Raw genomic sequence first — 17,183 nt, 5'->3', positions numbered from 1 at the left:
CCTTCATGCAGGTTAACAACTTCCAAGTGAAACAAGCCACACAAGTGAGTTGATTTAAAGAGTACTGCGGAGGTACCTTGATTCCTGAAGTTGCGAGGTCATCCTCTCATATGAACCTCTTTGGAATGGGGTAGGGTCCTGCACTCAACGCAGGGAAACATCCCACATCATCATCATCATCCATTCATCTATGTTGTTGTTGTTGTAATATGAAACGAATAATGCAGGAGCATCGAAGGACTGCTGAGAAAATGTTCATTATTACTCTAGTATTGCTGCATCGCATTATTACCGCATTCACCCGCATTTCATTATTACTCAGGGAACAACTTGAGTCCACTATGCCCTAGGGGATCGAGGCTTCCTTGTTGTTGTATTGGCTGCTGTGTGCTGTGACTTCAGCGACGTCAACGACGCATGCGTTGTCGCGAGTCGTGGCACGTGTCCTGGTACACGTCGTGGCACACATACATTTTTTTGTTTTAATCGGGCGTAACGCAGTCTAGCCCTCAAGGGACCTAATGAGTGATTACAAACTCCAGTAGGCACGTTCCAGTCATCACACCACAAAGCATATTAGAAGAGATCTTCCAAGAACGCTTAAGGACGCATCCTCCCGCACAGTCCATTGCCCCCCCCCCTCCCCCCCCTCCACGTGCACCATGCATTGTACTATAATGCATCGATAGAAAATCTTTGTATGACCGTATCATTTACTCTTGGGACCGAATAACCGTCATCGACAAAACCGTTTCCAAGCTATCGGAAAAAAGGAGGGCTAAATGTGGGCTGTCTGGCAACCTCCATTTTCTAGGTGCAGGAACAAAAAAAACGGGTGGCTTCTATAGCGGGCTTTTTAACGCCAAATGTTTCGCTACGTCTTCACGATAAGACCGACTTTAAAGAAACAAAGAGAAAATTATCCCGCTCACCTGGTGGTCTGTCGGGGCGGTCAGCCTTTTCCTTGGAACAGCCGTTCTTGGAACTGATTTCCAGGCATCGCCCCCATTCTATCATTGTCGCTATTTGTGTTTCGAACCATGGAATTACATTGCTTTTCGGTCTTTCCATTGTCTGTTGTTTTTCGATTAAAGAATGGTGGTTGATAAAAAGACAAGACAACTGATATTCGCATAAAATGTTTAGCGTATGTGCAAAATCGTCTTGTATGCATAGATTGGCTACATGGTTCGCGGTCGTAGTGCTTGGTTTCGGTTTCGGTTTGCCGTTTGGTGTAGTATTTCTCTGTCGTCGAATTCCAATGAAACGTGCACTCTCCAAAATTTCATCTGCATACCGCTGTTTCTAAGCACAGTGCTGTAAGCCTAGCTAGTTCTCGCGAGCATAATTCAGCGAATACCCGTTGCCAAGTAAGATTTCGTAAACATGTAGACATGCGTTACTAAACACAATTCCGTAAGAATTCCACAAACTCAAAAACTCCCCAAGCATACAGATGTTGCTAGGCACAATAGACGTCTCCCTGTTTATAAACGAATGACGTCATAGTGTTCGACAGCGCCACCGATTTGGTAGAGTTGAACTACGCTGGAAGCTATATAGGGGCGAACAAACTCGCGCACGAAAGCCACGATCTTGAGGGGATTACGATGGTCCCTGAAAGGGACGTGACCTTCGGTCCTACTTTTCTTTCAATAGGAGGCAGCGAACAAGTGCCCATTCGTGGAACCCAGCCCTCCCCTTCCGATTTGTTTCGGTTTCTGTCTGTCTACCAACGTCATGATGACGTTTCTCGAGTAGAGGTCTATTGGAGGCACCGAACAAGTGCCTATTCGTGGAACCCAGCCCTCCCCTTCCGATATGTTTCGGTTTCATCCTGTCTACCAACGTCATGATGACGTTTCTCGGGTGGAGGTCTATTCAGTGAGCATGCACACAATACTTCGAAAATTCAGGGTTACCTGAGATAAATCCGAGTTTTGTAAATGAAGAAACCGACGGTTCGGGAGCTATATACGCTATACGTTTGAGAGCGTAGTACACGCTAAAAATGCAGCTCAAAATTTTGATCTGGTCAGTTCCCTCGTAGACAAATCCTGGACCATTAAAAAAAAAAAGAAAAGAAGGAAAGAAAAAGAGACATCGCTGCCTTTGTGACATTTTCAATTACCTATACCGCTTCGTAATCCTGGTGTACATGCGGGCTTTTTTTTTTCCTAGAAGTGGAAACTTTCTCGCGATATTTCTTTTGCTGTGCGTTTTCGGAATTTTGGGACATAATAAGCACTTTTGTTCATACATCTTGAGTAGATATGCTTTCACAAAGCGTCACCGACGACCCGACAGCTCAAGAAAACGGCGGCATAAACAATGTAATGAAAATAGTCGTTCTTAACGTCTCATTGTTCACGGAAACATAACTGTAAGATAAACATTCTTGAGTCGATTTTTAAGCACTTCACAATACAACGTCGTTGAAACATGAAAGCTGTTCCCGAGGCATTCTTTTTATTTTTTTATTGTTTGCCGAGCGGCAGAAACGCCGTATACTCCATCTTTGTTACCCATGTACGTTACCATCCCCTACCTGAAAGGTGTGTCAGAACCAATTAGACGGGTGCTCTCCCAGGTGAACATTAAAACTGCATTTAAGCCCACGACAACACTGAGGAACGTACTAAGCCACCCCAAGGACAGAACACCACCGGAAGAAGAACGAGGCGTTGTATACAAGGTATCTTGTCAAGATTGCCCTGCCGTGTACATCGGAGAAACAGGAAGGAAGACACGAACAAGAATGAAGGAACACAAGAAAGATATCGAGAAATCAGCAACAAACCCAACAGAACTGTGTGAACACGCGCGCAAAACAGGACACGTGTTAGACCTTGACAACCCATGCATTCTGGCGAAAAAGAACAAATGGGGGGTGAGGAGACAGCTGGAGTCATGGCACATAAAGAAAACAAAAGAAGCTATCAATCGACAACCAGGCCCCCTCCCAGAATGCTACGCTCCTCTTCTACGTAAATACCCGGTGACGACCAGGACAGCGTCATTCTGATGATGGGACCCGAATGGGACCCGAAACGTTAACTGTATTTTGTTATGTTTGTTGAAAGCCGGTGCGGTTCAAACTAATAAAGATCCATCTTTGTGAACCCCGCACACATCAACGTGGTCGCGAGCACATGATAATCGGCCACACGCTCCCCCCTGCGCCCAAGTGCACATAAAACGCATCAACAACATTCCATTCGGACTGCAATTACACGCTAATAAAAGAGCATTACACGCGGTAGCCTCATCCCTCGTTATGGTGAGACCTCACACCAACCATCTGAGCAGGGTAATTGCATCTCTCGTGTCTATACGCACTGCCAAGAGCACCACCAATCACGAAAGCCAAGTATAGCATGATCGTATACGCAATTAGATGCTATGCGTCCAATGACAAACGGTTCGCCCGATTTATATTTTTTCCGTTTATTTCTCATGGTCTGGAACGAGTGTCTGCATGACAGAAGGGAATGGCTCCGAGGCAGCACGTGGATAGCCTCTGAGTATGTGGGAGAGGAGGTTCGGAGATGTGGAACAAGGGGATCCCTCCAAATTGGGAGCGGAGACGTAGAGACGCTGGCGGCTTCAGATAACCGTGAGAAATTCGTATTCGTTTGGTTGCACGTCATCATATAGGCTTATGGCCTTAGCTGCTTGTGCGCCGTAAAAACTCCAATCATCATCATCATCATCATCATCATTAGACACTGCGCCAGTGTTTGGGAGATTGTGAGCGTTTACTAAATCAGAAGTTTTAGAATGTGCGACTCTGAAATGTAACTTACTCGCAACCACGAATCCCATCTTACAGAATTTGTAGGGAAGAAGAAGAAGAAGAAGTAAAAAAAAAGCTGGTGAGCCACCACTATCTTCCTGAAGGTCGAATGTCAACCCAAACCATATTATTATAATTTTTTGCCGAATCAAAATCCGCAGAAGAAGCAAAAACAAAAACAAAGTGCCGTTTTCGTTTTGTCATGAATAGGGGATTTCGTTTGGGGGACGGTTGGTTGGTCCGTATAAAAAAGAAAAATATGGAGATGTTGGCCCAACCTCTGCGTCCTGTTAGCTGCTCCTTTTTGTATTGAACCACTCGGTGTTGGCCACGTGGTGGTGTCGTGTGTTCTGTAGGCAAGCAAGTTCACTTGTTTTACTCTTTCACTGTCGCACACGCAGCAGGTACATACATATGTGAATTTTTTACACGGAAACATCTGCGGCGGGATTGCAATCAGAAGCCAGCGAAAGTGCGAATGTATTTAGCGATGATGTTAACATTGCCTTGAGTTTGTGGGAAAATACAGGACGAGAAGAACACAGTCAACACCGGCTAAGAGAAAAAGCTGTCCATCAAGACAAACTGGTAACAACGAAACTCACTAACAACAAATAGATGTTGACGATGACACCCCTGGAGTATACGGTACCCTATCTGATACTGATAAGAGATGGTGGAGGAATATCTTATCGCAAAGGGCATCGGCGAGGGACAAATGTGTGAGTGCCGCCTCAGTGGCTCCTCACCTGGGAACAGGTGTGCTATCTAGAATAAGATTATATTTTTCCGGGCGACTAGGTTGTTTCATGACAAGATTACAGCGTCATCACGCGGAGAACGGTGGATGTAGATAAGTCGGTGGTCTTAAAGCGCTTCACGTTTTCAATAAACCCTAGTTGTAAGCTTGACCGATGTCTGAGTTCATGCCTCGAGTTCCTATTGTTTCTTCTTTTCTCTTTTCTTTCGGTGATATCACCTATTCTGAATAAATTTGCCTCAGGTCGACAGACAGATATATATATAAAAAAAATATAATTATGTTCGCCATCAGTGTTCTGTCTTCCGAAGAATCTGGTAGATGATTACGATCGGACTGTTAACACTCCTAGATCAAGTTCAGTTGTCGGTTAGTTATGTTACATGAGCAAGCTTTTCAAGTTTCGTCACTGTCACTTGACATGTGTCCGTAGAGGTAATAAGGCTGCGGGAGCTGCATTCGAGGTGGTTCAATACTGTTACTGACAGATACTGGAGAAAAAAAGTAGGGACAAGGAAGAATGTGTGGGTACTTGCCTTCAGAAGAAAAGAAGAAGAGAAATTGAGAAAAGCAAGGTGCTTCCATCAGACAAAATCTCCTTAGTTTCAACGCAGTGCGAGAAAAAAAATCAATTTGTTATTGAGAGATTGGTATCAGTACCCGCCCTTCGCGAGTAATTTAAATTTTATTTTGTATTTTCCCTTTACATCTTAACCTTTTCATTTTTTTTTTATTTACTCCTAATCGTTGAACAAGGACTCCGTTTCAAGGATCCTTTGTTATGTTCATTTGTGAGGGCTCGTAGTCTTCTAGAGAGAAAGTGAGAGGGAAGGCGACCTTGACGCGTTTGGACGCAATTGGACTGGACTGGAACAAGAAAGTAAAAGATAAATATATCTGTGTATTTGTGTATGCACACATTGACAGTCTTTCTTATTACACGTTCATTGACTGTGCTAGCCTTTGCCCAATTTCCGCCATTATGTGAGACCGTGTATTGTCATTCAGTGGCAGAACATCGTCAAGTGAGACTAATGTCAGCAAGCGAACACAACATCGCCGCCATTTTGTCACTTTTTTTTGTTCACCAACGGAGCATATTGTTCTTAAATTGTTGTCCTTTAGACGTGTTCTATCTCTGAACTTGTCTCTGAATACTTCCTACGCACCTTTATATACGCATTTTACCTCTTCACGCAGCGCTATTGCGTGGTGATGAAGCTATCTTCCCTTTTAGCAGGACCTTCAATATCCTGAGAGGCATCCGTATTTCAGCATCCGCACCCCTCGGGTCTCGCTGGATCGCCTCTCTATCAAAATTGCTTGGTCCCTGGCCGAATCCAGCCCACCAATGCTCTGCCCTCAAAGCCCTTTTGACATTTTTGGACACCATAGGACTTGGATCCTTATTGTGAAGGGGCTCATTATTTCATTCCACACATCCCCACCAGCAATGGGGCAGAGTATACCGCCCCTGGCGATGAAACTCTCCAATCATCATCTTAAAATAAAGTTGTTGTTGTATTTCAATCTTTTGTAGTTTAAGAGTGATGTTTTGAAACATTCGCTCCTTCATTTTTTTCGACATCGTGTTTACTTATGAGTTATGAACTTATGACTCATCACGCTCTCAGCACTGTTCAAACATACCTTTAACTAGTCGCAATTTCACCGCTGATTCGGCGCATTATGACCTTAGTTGTACGTGCGCCATAAGTTCCAATCATCATCATCATCATCCTATGCGCTAGTGAGAGAAAGACAATAATTCCAACTTGATTGTCTCACAACACATTCAAACGTTTTGCGCAGCTTCTCGTAATATCTCGGTAAATAATTTTCCGCGAAGCCTTTTTCCGCGTTTAAAACAATGCGTTGTTGTTGTTGCTGTTGCATGCAGCGTAAAGCTACCGCTTTGCAGAACAACCAGCTTGGAGCCGTGCAACTCGGCGTATAGCTACCGCAAACGTTGAGGAATAGCTCTGCTTTGCAATCGGAAAATTTTAAGAGGATCCTGCGCTGACGGACGCCATACGTATACAGTGAACCCTCGTTAATATGACCCCCGATAATCTGACATACGCGCTTTACGACCATACTCCTGGGGAACAATGCAGTGAAACCTCTGCAAATCCCCCCCGTTAATATGACAATTCCGCGTTATGACTAAAATTTTCGGCAACGACCATGGTCATAATAACGGGGGTTCACTGTGTATACGACCCGGTAGTGCTAGTGACTATTGCTACGATTATCGCAGCGCTGCCTCCAGTTGTTGCGCTTCGCCCTTAGAGTATTGACGATATGGACCACGTTTAACCAGAGCTCTGGACGTTTTTCTAATAAAGACAGAATGACGATGGCCAAGGAGAAGCGTATAGGCTTTAGGATAAGAAGAGAACAGGACTAATGAGGGCTACAATCCCCATTTTTTTCTTTCTTTCAATCAATCAATCAATCAAGAGAACAGGATGAACGGCCCCCGTGCAGGCCGGTTTTGTCCCCTCGGACCGTGCTCGTGCGTGGACTCAACGGTGACAACCGTAACACCATCCAGTGCAAAAATAGGGCAGGCGAAAGTAACAAGATAAAAGTAAAACAGGCGCAATTATACATAAATCGCATCGCACGAAAGACACCAGCCAGCTGCCGGAGCAAGGCTCGGTCGTAGAGCTCGTCAACCACATCCAGGTGTGCCTGATACATGCCTCTGACTCAAGCCTTAGAAAGCATCCGTGTTAACGTATTTGGTAGATACTTCAAGGTAGAGTACTTGCCGGAAGACAACGTGGCCACTTCATGTGTCTTCGATGCAAAAACCGCGCTATAAGGTCACGTCAGGTAATGTGCGCTACTCCGGGCCTTATTCAGAAGAACTGCCATATCTGCCATGTCTCGCAAAAACCAAGAATACCGGTAAAATGCTCGCGTATATACTCTAAGACCTCCTTTTTGTTCTTTTCTTCCGCGATTTTCTTTTCTTTCTATCTGCACGTGCTGTAAGTGCTTGAATATTCATTCTTCCAAGTTCCGCGAGAACCAGAAACCGCGAAACCACCAATCGAGCACGTGACGGTACATGCAAGAGGAATAACGAATCGTGCACGTCTTCCAACCGAGACGCGCTGTAAGCCTTTCCAATCTATAGTATGCATGCATGTAAACAGCAGTCATGAACGTGCCTACAAAAGCCTCGGGCATTAGGTCATCTATAGGTAGCAACATATGCAGTGGGGGTAATTAGCGCTAGCGGGTTTCTGGCGGCGGCACCCCTACCAAACCCGTAATCGACGGCGCCCAACACTAAGAAAACAAGAAACGGCAGTCTGGGCTTTTCGATGGTTCGACCTGCAACGGTACTGTAAGGGGTATAGTGGGTTGTTGATTGGTACGGGGTTCTCTAGAGCACAAGGTGCGGCTCGCCCGAGTGCTTCGTGCTTCGGAGGTATCTGAACGTGCAATGTCCAGTTGATCTGATCCTGTGGCTGTTACAGTTTGTTGTTTGAGTGTCCTTGTTCTGGAGTAGAGAAGTCTGCATGTTTCTTTTTTTTTTTGCAACATACTCTGGTCGCAATGGAACCATAGCGTGGCAAGACGTGTCGCGTTTTGTTAATTTAACTTTCTTGCCTCTGGAGTACTATAGGTCAAGCTGTTACGGCTATACTTTAACGACGTCAGTTTTGAGGAGACAGGTTCAGTTCACGCAGATCGTCAGGTAATAGCGAGAAAAGAGTTGCACAGAGGATATCGACGTGGAATTATAACAGCATTACCCTTACTACGAGGCTGTATTAACGCGACTCTTAAAGAGAGAATATATATATCCCTGGACTGCGATCAAACACTGTCAAGCCCTGCAGGCTTTTGTGCGTTTTATTTATAGACACAAGGTTTATCGGTAACCATGAATGTGAGGTTCGTGTCCAACGCTGTTTTCATTCTTGTGTTGATTTTCTTTCCTCTTTGTTTCGAGTTACCAGAACTAGAACAGGAGTAGCCTGTCCTTCACGTGCGCCGTTGCTATCTGTTTTATTCTTATTCTTCTACCACGCCACACCGGGGGGGGGGGGGGGGTGATAGGAAGATTGAAGTAAAGGCCTTAGGTCAGGAACTGCCGATATGTCCGATATTCTCCTATACTGATGGGCACTGTCCTCATCATTGGCAGTGTATTTAATGACCCTGACCTGATGATAACCCCCCGACCAGAGGCTTTTGCTTCAATCCAGCTTTATCGGATCTCAGGATCCCTGGAAAATTAGAGGGAGAAAGTGGAAGTCCGCCAGGGGGCAAACACTTGCGAAAAATCTAGAAAAAAAGTAACCGCGGAAGAAGGTGAAATGGGAAAATACGGACACATGGAACGTTCAAGCTGATTCGAGCCAATAGCAGTGCTCTCCCACTTAAAATGCTCATAATTAAACGTGGTGAGAACCCGATAATATAGATGCATTTTTAAACTGAAACCGTGAAGCGCCACCAAGTGGAGACGCTCTGCGTTACATATACGAAGGGGCGTTAGACACGAATTTAAGCGCCAGGCGTGGGGCGTTAATGAGCTCGCTTCCCATGACGCGTTTTTTCAAGAGCGCTCATAATTAGCCGGAACGGACTCGCTTCCTGACGCTGCCCACATTTGTCATGTCCTCCCCATGGTCTCTATGGGCTTCCGGTGGTCCTATACTGTAAGACCTGTCTAGCCTTTTGTGTCAAAAGGGGTTGCATGTCATCCCCGGTTATGTAACGTTCTGTCACAGACCGCTGCTTCTTACGGGACTAACGGCTGCGCGCTCAAAGAGTATATAGATCATTTGTGCAACGAATATGTTGACTTCGATGTCCTGGTACAAGAGTTCGAGGGTCAAGACGGTAAAGCCTGTTCTTTCTGTTTGAAATCAGGTTCGAATCGATTAGCATCGGTTAGTTTTGAGTAGTACGCGAGGTACAAGTAATTTTTTAGCTGTAAGTGTATACTTTCTATTTCGCTAACTATAGTTGCAGTAACCTTTTTTACGTGGCGGTGGTGATGATGACAGAACTACTTGCCGTATTCGGCCACGCTTAGGCGGGCAACGTCACGGCTATCGCAGAGGAGTACCATGCGTCCTGGGCAGACTTCACGGGGAACTGTGCCCACATTTGTCTTAAAGCGTCTGAGGAAAATCCAAGAAAAAGAGCCCGGATTCGCACCCGGGACACCGTCCAGTCTCGGCGTGGAATACCAGAAGCTGGCCTGTTACTTTTTTAAGTAGGTCACTTGTAAGTGTAAGTAGTTACCACTTTTGGTGAACAGCAGCATGCACACGTAGTTACGGTGAATGAGGAATACGTGAGGTACGTGTGTAATTAAGTTGCCCAGGCGGTGCCATATTTTTCCAGGCGTTATATTATCATTCTTTAGCAAGATATAGCGAGAGAGGCTCAGCGCTCCTGTTGCACAACTTTTAGTGCGGTAAGGTCTGTGTCTGGACCGAACCGATGCGAGCTCATGGCTGGTAACTCCGGAAAACAACTAGTGTTTCCGTGCGAGCATGCGATGTAATTGTGGTTGGACAGTGCAGACGCTAAAATAAAGTTTTATGCTATATGATAAAGGACTTGCGTTGGCTGAACTTTTTCATTTTTTAAGACGTTACTGCAAAGTAGCCAAGTTACTTTAACTTGGTAAGCGTAACAGGTTATACTTCCACGAGGCAGCTGCGACCGTATAGCCTACTTAGCTGCCCCCTGCCGGCAGTATCTGTACCACAGACCTCATGGAACATGTGGTAAAGACATGAACGAGATGGCCACTACATTACATTAGGATTTGAATATAGTGGGTAATGTATTGTCTTGACCTCGACGGGTTCTGCTACCCCTCGCGCATGTAATTCACCATAAGGCAATACACTCTTAAAAACAGAACTTCACCGTATACAGCACGCTGTGCACGAACCATTACTACGACCGACAGGGTTATCGCTTCTGATTCGAAGAGAGAGAAGGGGGTACACCTTTTTGTGTCAAATTATCATACATCTAAATTGACACAAAACGGCGTACTCCACTCTCTCTCTTCGAATCAGAAGCGATAACCCTGTCAGTCGTGGCAATGGTTGGTGCACAGCGGTGAAGTTCTGTGTTTAGAGCGTAGATAGTGCTAGTACACGAACCACGATCTTGGAAACTGTCCGAAACAGCAGACGAAATAGCAGAAACCGTCACACTTTTCAGACTGGTGCCGGCGCATGTAGCTCCCCTGTGAAGTTAGCTTATCATGACTGAAACTAACCCCCACCATCCCTTCCTACTGTTCTCTCCTGTCCATCGGCTCCGTACACCACTCATATAGCCACATTCGCTTCGCAGAGCTCTATTCCAACTCTCCAACCACCCGCAACAGTAGACCCGTTGCAACAAACGCTTATTTTTGAGTTCCTTCTAAATCCAGCGCACGTTCGAAAGAAACTCCATTTTGGACCGTAACACACTGTAACCCAAAACGATGTTTATGGCGATCAATTTCCAGCGAAAAGGTCGTAAATCCAGCAAAGAAAAAGGCCTTCCAAGCAACCACCTGAATAAACGTTATTGATTATGCCGCAAAGCGATTTATCGCGAAGCCCAACTTCCCGTTTGTCCACCATGGAGCGCACGTGACTTGCATTGCGTCGGCGATATTTCGTCCGCGCTCCTTTGGCAAGTGGTTAAGACACTTGTCAATTCCAGAGTCGCGCAGCCCCGGGGCCCTGTTAACTGTATCTTTTTTATTTTATTTTAAAAGAAAAAAAAACATTTTTGTAGTCCTCGATGCCTGCAGCGTAACCCTTTTACCCGTGATTAATGGAAAGACCTACGTCGAAATGGCGGCAGTCGTTTGTTAAAAGTGCTAATCCCCGTTACAGGGGACAGGTCCACCTGGCCAGAACCGTATTCGCACCTGCGATAAAACGCTGCGCCAACTGGTAATCCTAAAGTCACGTTCCAATTTTAGGGCCTCCCCTTTTTTTTAATATCGAGAAAAACACACGTCCTGCACGTCGTTGTGCCGTCGTATAGACAGTACAGAGCTTCGCTGGCTTTTTGCGGTTGAAGATAGCCGTATCTGCTGCAATTTATCGTTTCTGAACAAGGTGTGAAATTAAATGTAACTTTACTGTGACGTGGTAAATGTAACGTGATAATGTTTGCATTTATTTCCGCGCAAATTGCGGAGCCTAGAACAAGAGGCTAAATTCTAGCTCTAACGGTAAAGAAACAACAACGACAAATATATGTCGATAATAACATGAGGTGCTCCAAGTAACGGCAAAGCGTTACCAAGAAGGGGGACGATAGATGACATATCGGTCATCTCCTGGCATCTTTTAAATTAAGATCTTCTTTTTCTCGTTAATATTGCTTTTCATATGTTCTATGCGTCATGCTTGCCAAGTACCAAGGCTTGCTTTAGTATGAGTGTGCAAACAAAAAAAAGTTGGGGGGTAAATTGCACATGTCCGAGCGAGTTCTGCAACAGTCCCTCTTGCCCCTCTCGTGTTCGTGTTTTTCTTTCTTTTTCTTTTCTGTACAAGTAGTAGCAGGCATCGATACCGTGCCATACTCAATATAACAAGACGACGACTTCACAAGCAAGATAATGGATAATGGATGCAGTTTGCACCCGGCTGAAGTGACATGACTGGAACGACGAAATCCAGTGCGTCACTCAGCATAACTGTACCATCTAGTAGCACAAACGAATCGGGAACCCCCCATTGTGGAGACTATACGAAAGTGTGAAACGAGTGGCTAGAACGGTTCCGCGAACCGACCAATCAGATGCGATCCGGGATGGCGGGAAAAATGAAGCGCTCTCGTCGCTCTCCCTCATAGCTTCACGCACATAGTGTCTGCGCACTAGCCAACGTGCCTCGTTTCTTGCTCATCTGGACTCGACAAACATTTCTGCGGCCAACTACAAATCAACAAAAATTGAGTCGCTTCGGAAAGCCGGTTTACCACAACATCTCGTTGCAGTTGGTAACGATCCTGACCACATTAATAATCCTCAGGCTATTGCAGCATTGCAGAACTAGAGAAAAACCAAGTCTGAAGCCCCTACGTCGAGCTGTCCGGGAAGAAAGGTCTCACCTGGCTATCCATCCTTTTCAGAATATAAGTCTCCGTCTTGAAGGTCGTGGGTTATCCCGTATCGCCACAAATGTTCCTCAGAAAACACACACACTACAAATAAATGCACTAGTCACTGTCTTCTTAGGAAGCATCCATCTGGATATCGTAGCATGCAGGATCACCAAACACGATGGCTTGAAGCACCACGATGTGTGTTCCAGGCGCTGAAGGCAAACGGTCCACAGGCTTGACGGGCTAAGGACGGGCGTCTTATGTAAGAACTATCAACGCAGAACTATCTCTCCTAACAACAAGAACCAGTGAAGTGCGTGGATACCGCTAGAACGGTTGCAGTAAGTCTGCCCTGTCCTGCTCCCCAAGCCCGTTCTGTTTACAGCGACATGCCATGTGGTCGCCGCGTTCTCCAACGTGTTTTCCCTTTCCTACTGGACGTGCAAGAGACCAGTCACATGGCCGCATTCTGGCCAATGCGAGGTAAACGGTGGAGAAACAGGAACAGGAAGTAGACGCTTACCAACGAGCGAGGGAACCGACGGCGTGGCTGCGTCCTTGGCGAGCATATCTGTGCGGCAGGGACGGGTTGTTTTCGTTGGACGACTTTATCCCCCCCGGGAGAAAATTTACCTGTGACGTGGCTGGGTGGGTTTAGAGATGCGTGTTTATTTTTGCGACTGTACGCAATGTTGGTGCCTGTAAATTGTCCACCTTCCAAATCAGGGGATTCCCCGATGTTAGACGTCGGGAAGTCCTGGCGTCGCCAGCGGGAATCTAGATGGCGTCGGAAAAATTGAGGAAAAATACATTTACATTTTATGTCATCCAATGGATGATGGAGCGCGCAGGCAAGTAAAATATATGGATTGGGTACTCGTAGTGGTGCGCTTCCCAAAGTTGTCCAGTGACAAAAAAGAGCCGGCCTTTTGAAAAATAGTGTAAAACGACAGACCACGAAAGGCATGAGTTTCTGCACCCGAATCCCCGTTCATGGATTGCACTTCAGATATGCATGCTACACCAAGAGCACCGTGCTGCCGTGACGCCCTCTTGTGAGGTATGATAATCTGATGGTATGATGACACTATATGGATCCAGCACAGATCTGCGTGATGCTGATCCGGTCACTCAGAGCTATTTTAAAAACAGTATAACTTCTGGAACAGTTGTCGTGCATAATATTCGTAATCGACGTTGATGCTTCGTAACTTCATAAAGAAGTTCACACTTATGTAGCCTAGGTGGGACACGTGCCGCCTTCCGAACCAGAGTGACCCTTCAAGGAAAAGTAAGAACGGTGGCTCAGGTTGCTGACAAGCCGGAAAGTGAGATTGATCACCATCATTTCTGGATACGCTCGGGACATATTAGCCGGCAAACAGCACTTTCCTCTTGTTAACACACGTGGCGACGCCGTCCATATTACGGCTGTAACATAAACGTTGCAATACCAGCACTGGACAGCTATTTCGGACTTAATGGGGCCTCAGCAAGGTTACGTGGAACGTGATGTCCTCCCATCAGGGTGAGAACGTCACCAACTGAAAGCGTCAGTGCAGAGTCAGTGAAATGCACAACGAAAAAAAAGGAGCCGAGGCTCTATGGTGGCAAGCATTTTTCGTCATAGTAGATTTCGCTGGCTTTGCACTGGAGTCTTACAGTGCTTTCATGCATTACCGTGTGCCCATAGAGCTTCGGCTTCTTTGCTATCACCATCATTTGTTGAGACGTATGTGCCTATCTATCTTGTGTGACATCTCACCCACGGACAGACGTCTGCTGGTTTAGTCAAACAGCCGTTAAGTCACCTTCAAGAAGCTCGCACCTGAGTCGTTTCCCTTGATGACCAACACTTCCAACGGGGTCAGTACGCTTTCATAACTTCTCCGACGCCTTCGTCCGCCTTACTTCCACAACACTTTTCTCGCGTCGACCTTTCTGAATATGGTAATTAAAGACAGTGGACAGTGTTTTTCTCCACCTAAAGGTCGTCTTCCACTGCTTTATTATTCCTTGCAGCCAACTGACGCGTCTAGCCTCGACTGTACGATTAATCCAAGAAGACGCGGCAGGACGACTAGCGAAGTACAAGCAACTCTCTTTTTGAAGACGAGAAAAAATATTGGAGGGATTTACGCAATTCGAGGCTCCGGAGTTTTTTGAACGGCTCTTTTCTTCGATCAGTCACTTTGGCATACCGCCGGCTGTCCTGGAACTTTGGAACCACAACAGTTGCAACAGGTGTTTTCTTTTTTACGAAAGGTGAAACTGTTATTAAGTATAGCTCACCGTGAGGTCACCAGACTCTTTTGAAGAGGGTCCGTATACGAGGGTTCTTTGCGCAACTTGAACTGGAGTGACATCGACAGGGACGTCGTTTTTTCGCGGGGGACCTTCTTCGCGGGATGAGCAATGGTGGTTGTTTATTGCGTGCTTCCGCGTGTTTGGAATTGAGTTTTATGTCGTTCAGAAAGAGGAATGATTCGTTCGATGGCAGGTATAGTGGGGGGAGGCCGTTGCGAAAGTGTGGCGGCCCGCTGGCCTTAGCCTGGTGGGCGTTCGTCCACGGGGAAGCTTTTTCTCTTAATCGAAGTGCGCGCCATGTTTTCGAAGAGGCATTCGTTTCTCGTTTCGTCATTTTGTAAAAGGTTTTATTTTTCTATTGCGTTCGCGGTTTGGAATTACTTGGATCGTTGATGTTGCGGAGCGTGTCCACGAGGTTGGAGGAACATTGTAATGGAAGTTTCGGCTCGAACGTTATTGAGATCGTACAATTAAGCTAAAGATTAATTAATTAATCGCATGATAAATATATATTTTTCTTTCTTCTTTCACCTGACTTAGGCAGAATATGCTACGTGATCGAGGACTTCATGAAGTACCTCACGTACCTCTTCCAGTGCATGCACGTTGCGCTTCTTGCGTTATGTATGCGCCATACTGCTCTTGAACTACTCTTTGTGCTTGCTGGCTTGTATTTTGTGCACCTGAACAGGCACGCCACACTTTCTGCCTTTGCTCTATTTGTTTTTTTTTCGTACTTATTGTCCTTCTAAGTCCCACCAACAGAACGAATGACGTGTGAGGTTCAGATTTCACCCCATACAATTGTCATGAAGCCACGATCACCTCATGCTCTCCTTCTTGAAGTTGAGGTCCGCCTGTTCGCATTCACCTGATCGCCTTCCTATAAGTGTCGCCCAATGCAACGAGCGCACATGACCCCGTTAATGAGATGACACCCGGATTGTACGTTCGGCATTCCCTTTGTCCGGTACTATTCGTCTAATAATAAAAGAAAATGTTCGTTAAATAGTTCTTAACTGCACCTGGCCGCCATCGTGAGTTACGCGGCCTGCGTTTGAAGTGACAGAAGTGCAACTTACTCAACAAATGGAGCTCGAAACACGACTTGTGACCTCAATCCGACCTATAGAGTACGACCCCATGACATCGCAGGGATGTCCATACCTATATCTCTTCGATTGATTGCGCGTTAACACCGCGAAGCAACAGTGGCTATTAACGGTGCACAGATGCGGGCAGGACAGAGTAGGAGACAGAGCTGTTAAAATGCGTCTTGGGTCGACTTCAGGGGAACTGTGCCGAAGTCTCTCGAGAAGATCCGCTGGCTGACCCAGAGGGAACCTCACACAGCACGGTTCGTGGTTGTGGGATTCGATCCCACCACCTCCCAGCGTCTATCATGACCTTGGAGAAGGGTCATGATAGACACCAATGAGCAGGTGCTGTGTAAACGTAGCAGTCTATGACGACCACCGAATAATAATAATCGCTATAATTTCTCTCAGAATTACCTCCAGATGGCCATAAATGGACGTCAGCATTATATCTTGCTGGCGTTGCTATAAATACACGGTGTTTTTTTTCCAACACAGCTACGCGGAGAGGCTGTAATTAAGTAGGAGATAAATTCAACGCGCTTTTAAAAACACTAACTTACTAACGTGCATGACACACACACACACACAAACACAGGAGCGTTTATCTGTTTTCAAGGCAACGAATTCCCTCGCACGTACATACGGTAATTCCGACTGGCGCTTTCTATAAAAAGAAGGCGCATCGTTTGCTGTGTATCGCACCGGGCGAGGCATGATTAGTTGTTTGCAAAAGCAAATGTTATTCCCGTCCCTTCCTGAATTAACCCCTTGGGCACAGCCATCGCCCGGAGTGCGTCAGGCGCGCGACACCTCCTGTGAACAACTTTCTATATTGCCTGCGTCACCTTGCTGCGTTCCATTACGCGTTTTTTCCTCACGCCCATCGATAAAGTATAAATAGACGGGAGATCTGATGCTTATCTCGCTCGCCATGCATCAGAAAAAAGTAAAGTAAAGAGAAAACGGGAAAGATTCATGCTTTACAAAGTGGGGTATATACGGTGTGGTATGGCCTGGTTGGTGGTAGTTAAAGATACCACGGTTGTAGATTATTCAATATAGTCTTCCTTTTTCCTCTATCTAGAGTATCCTGTACAATTATATGGATCAC

The 17,183-nt window shown here is 45.9% G+C and overlaps 1 protein-coding gene across 6 annotated transcripts in view; it reads right to left on the bottom strand.

The window, feature by feature from the left end:
* LOC135387925 (GATA-binding factor 2-like) overlaps positions 1 to 17,183 on the bottom strand; it is a 215,125-nt gene that overhangs the window by 115,452 nt on the left and 82,490 nt on the right. For 2 of the 6 annotated variants that reach the window (XM_064617143.1, XM_064617140.1), the window contains exon 1: positions 12,672 to 13,053. The exons of 1 other annotated variant lie outside the window; for it this stretch is intronic. In XM_064617143.1, coding sequence (XP_064473213.1) covers positions 12,672 to 12,683 — 12 coding nt within the window. In that variant the 5' untranslated portion in view covers positions 12,684 to 13,053. Of the gene's footprint in view, positions 1 to 12,671; positions 13,055 to 17,183 lie in introns of those variants that run through there. 3 more of the 6 variants (XM_064617139.1, XM_064617144.1, XM_064617145.1) reach the window with 3 other exon arrangements.

Source organism: Ornithodoros turicata, chromosome 3 (assembly GCF_037126465.1).
Source record: "Ornithodoros turicata isolate Travis chromosome 3, ASM3712646v1, whole genome shotgun sequence".
Classification (NCBI taxonomy): Eukaryota; Metazoa; Arthropoda; class Arachnida; order Ixodida; family Argasidae; genus Ornithodoros; species Ornithodoros turicata.
This window is presented reverse-complemented; position numbering and strand designations above follow the sequence as displayed.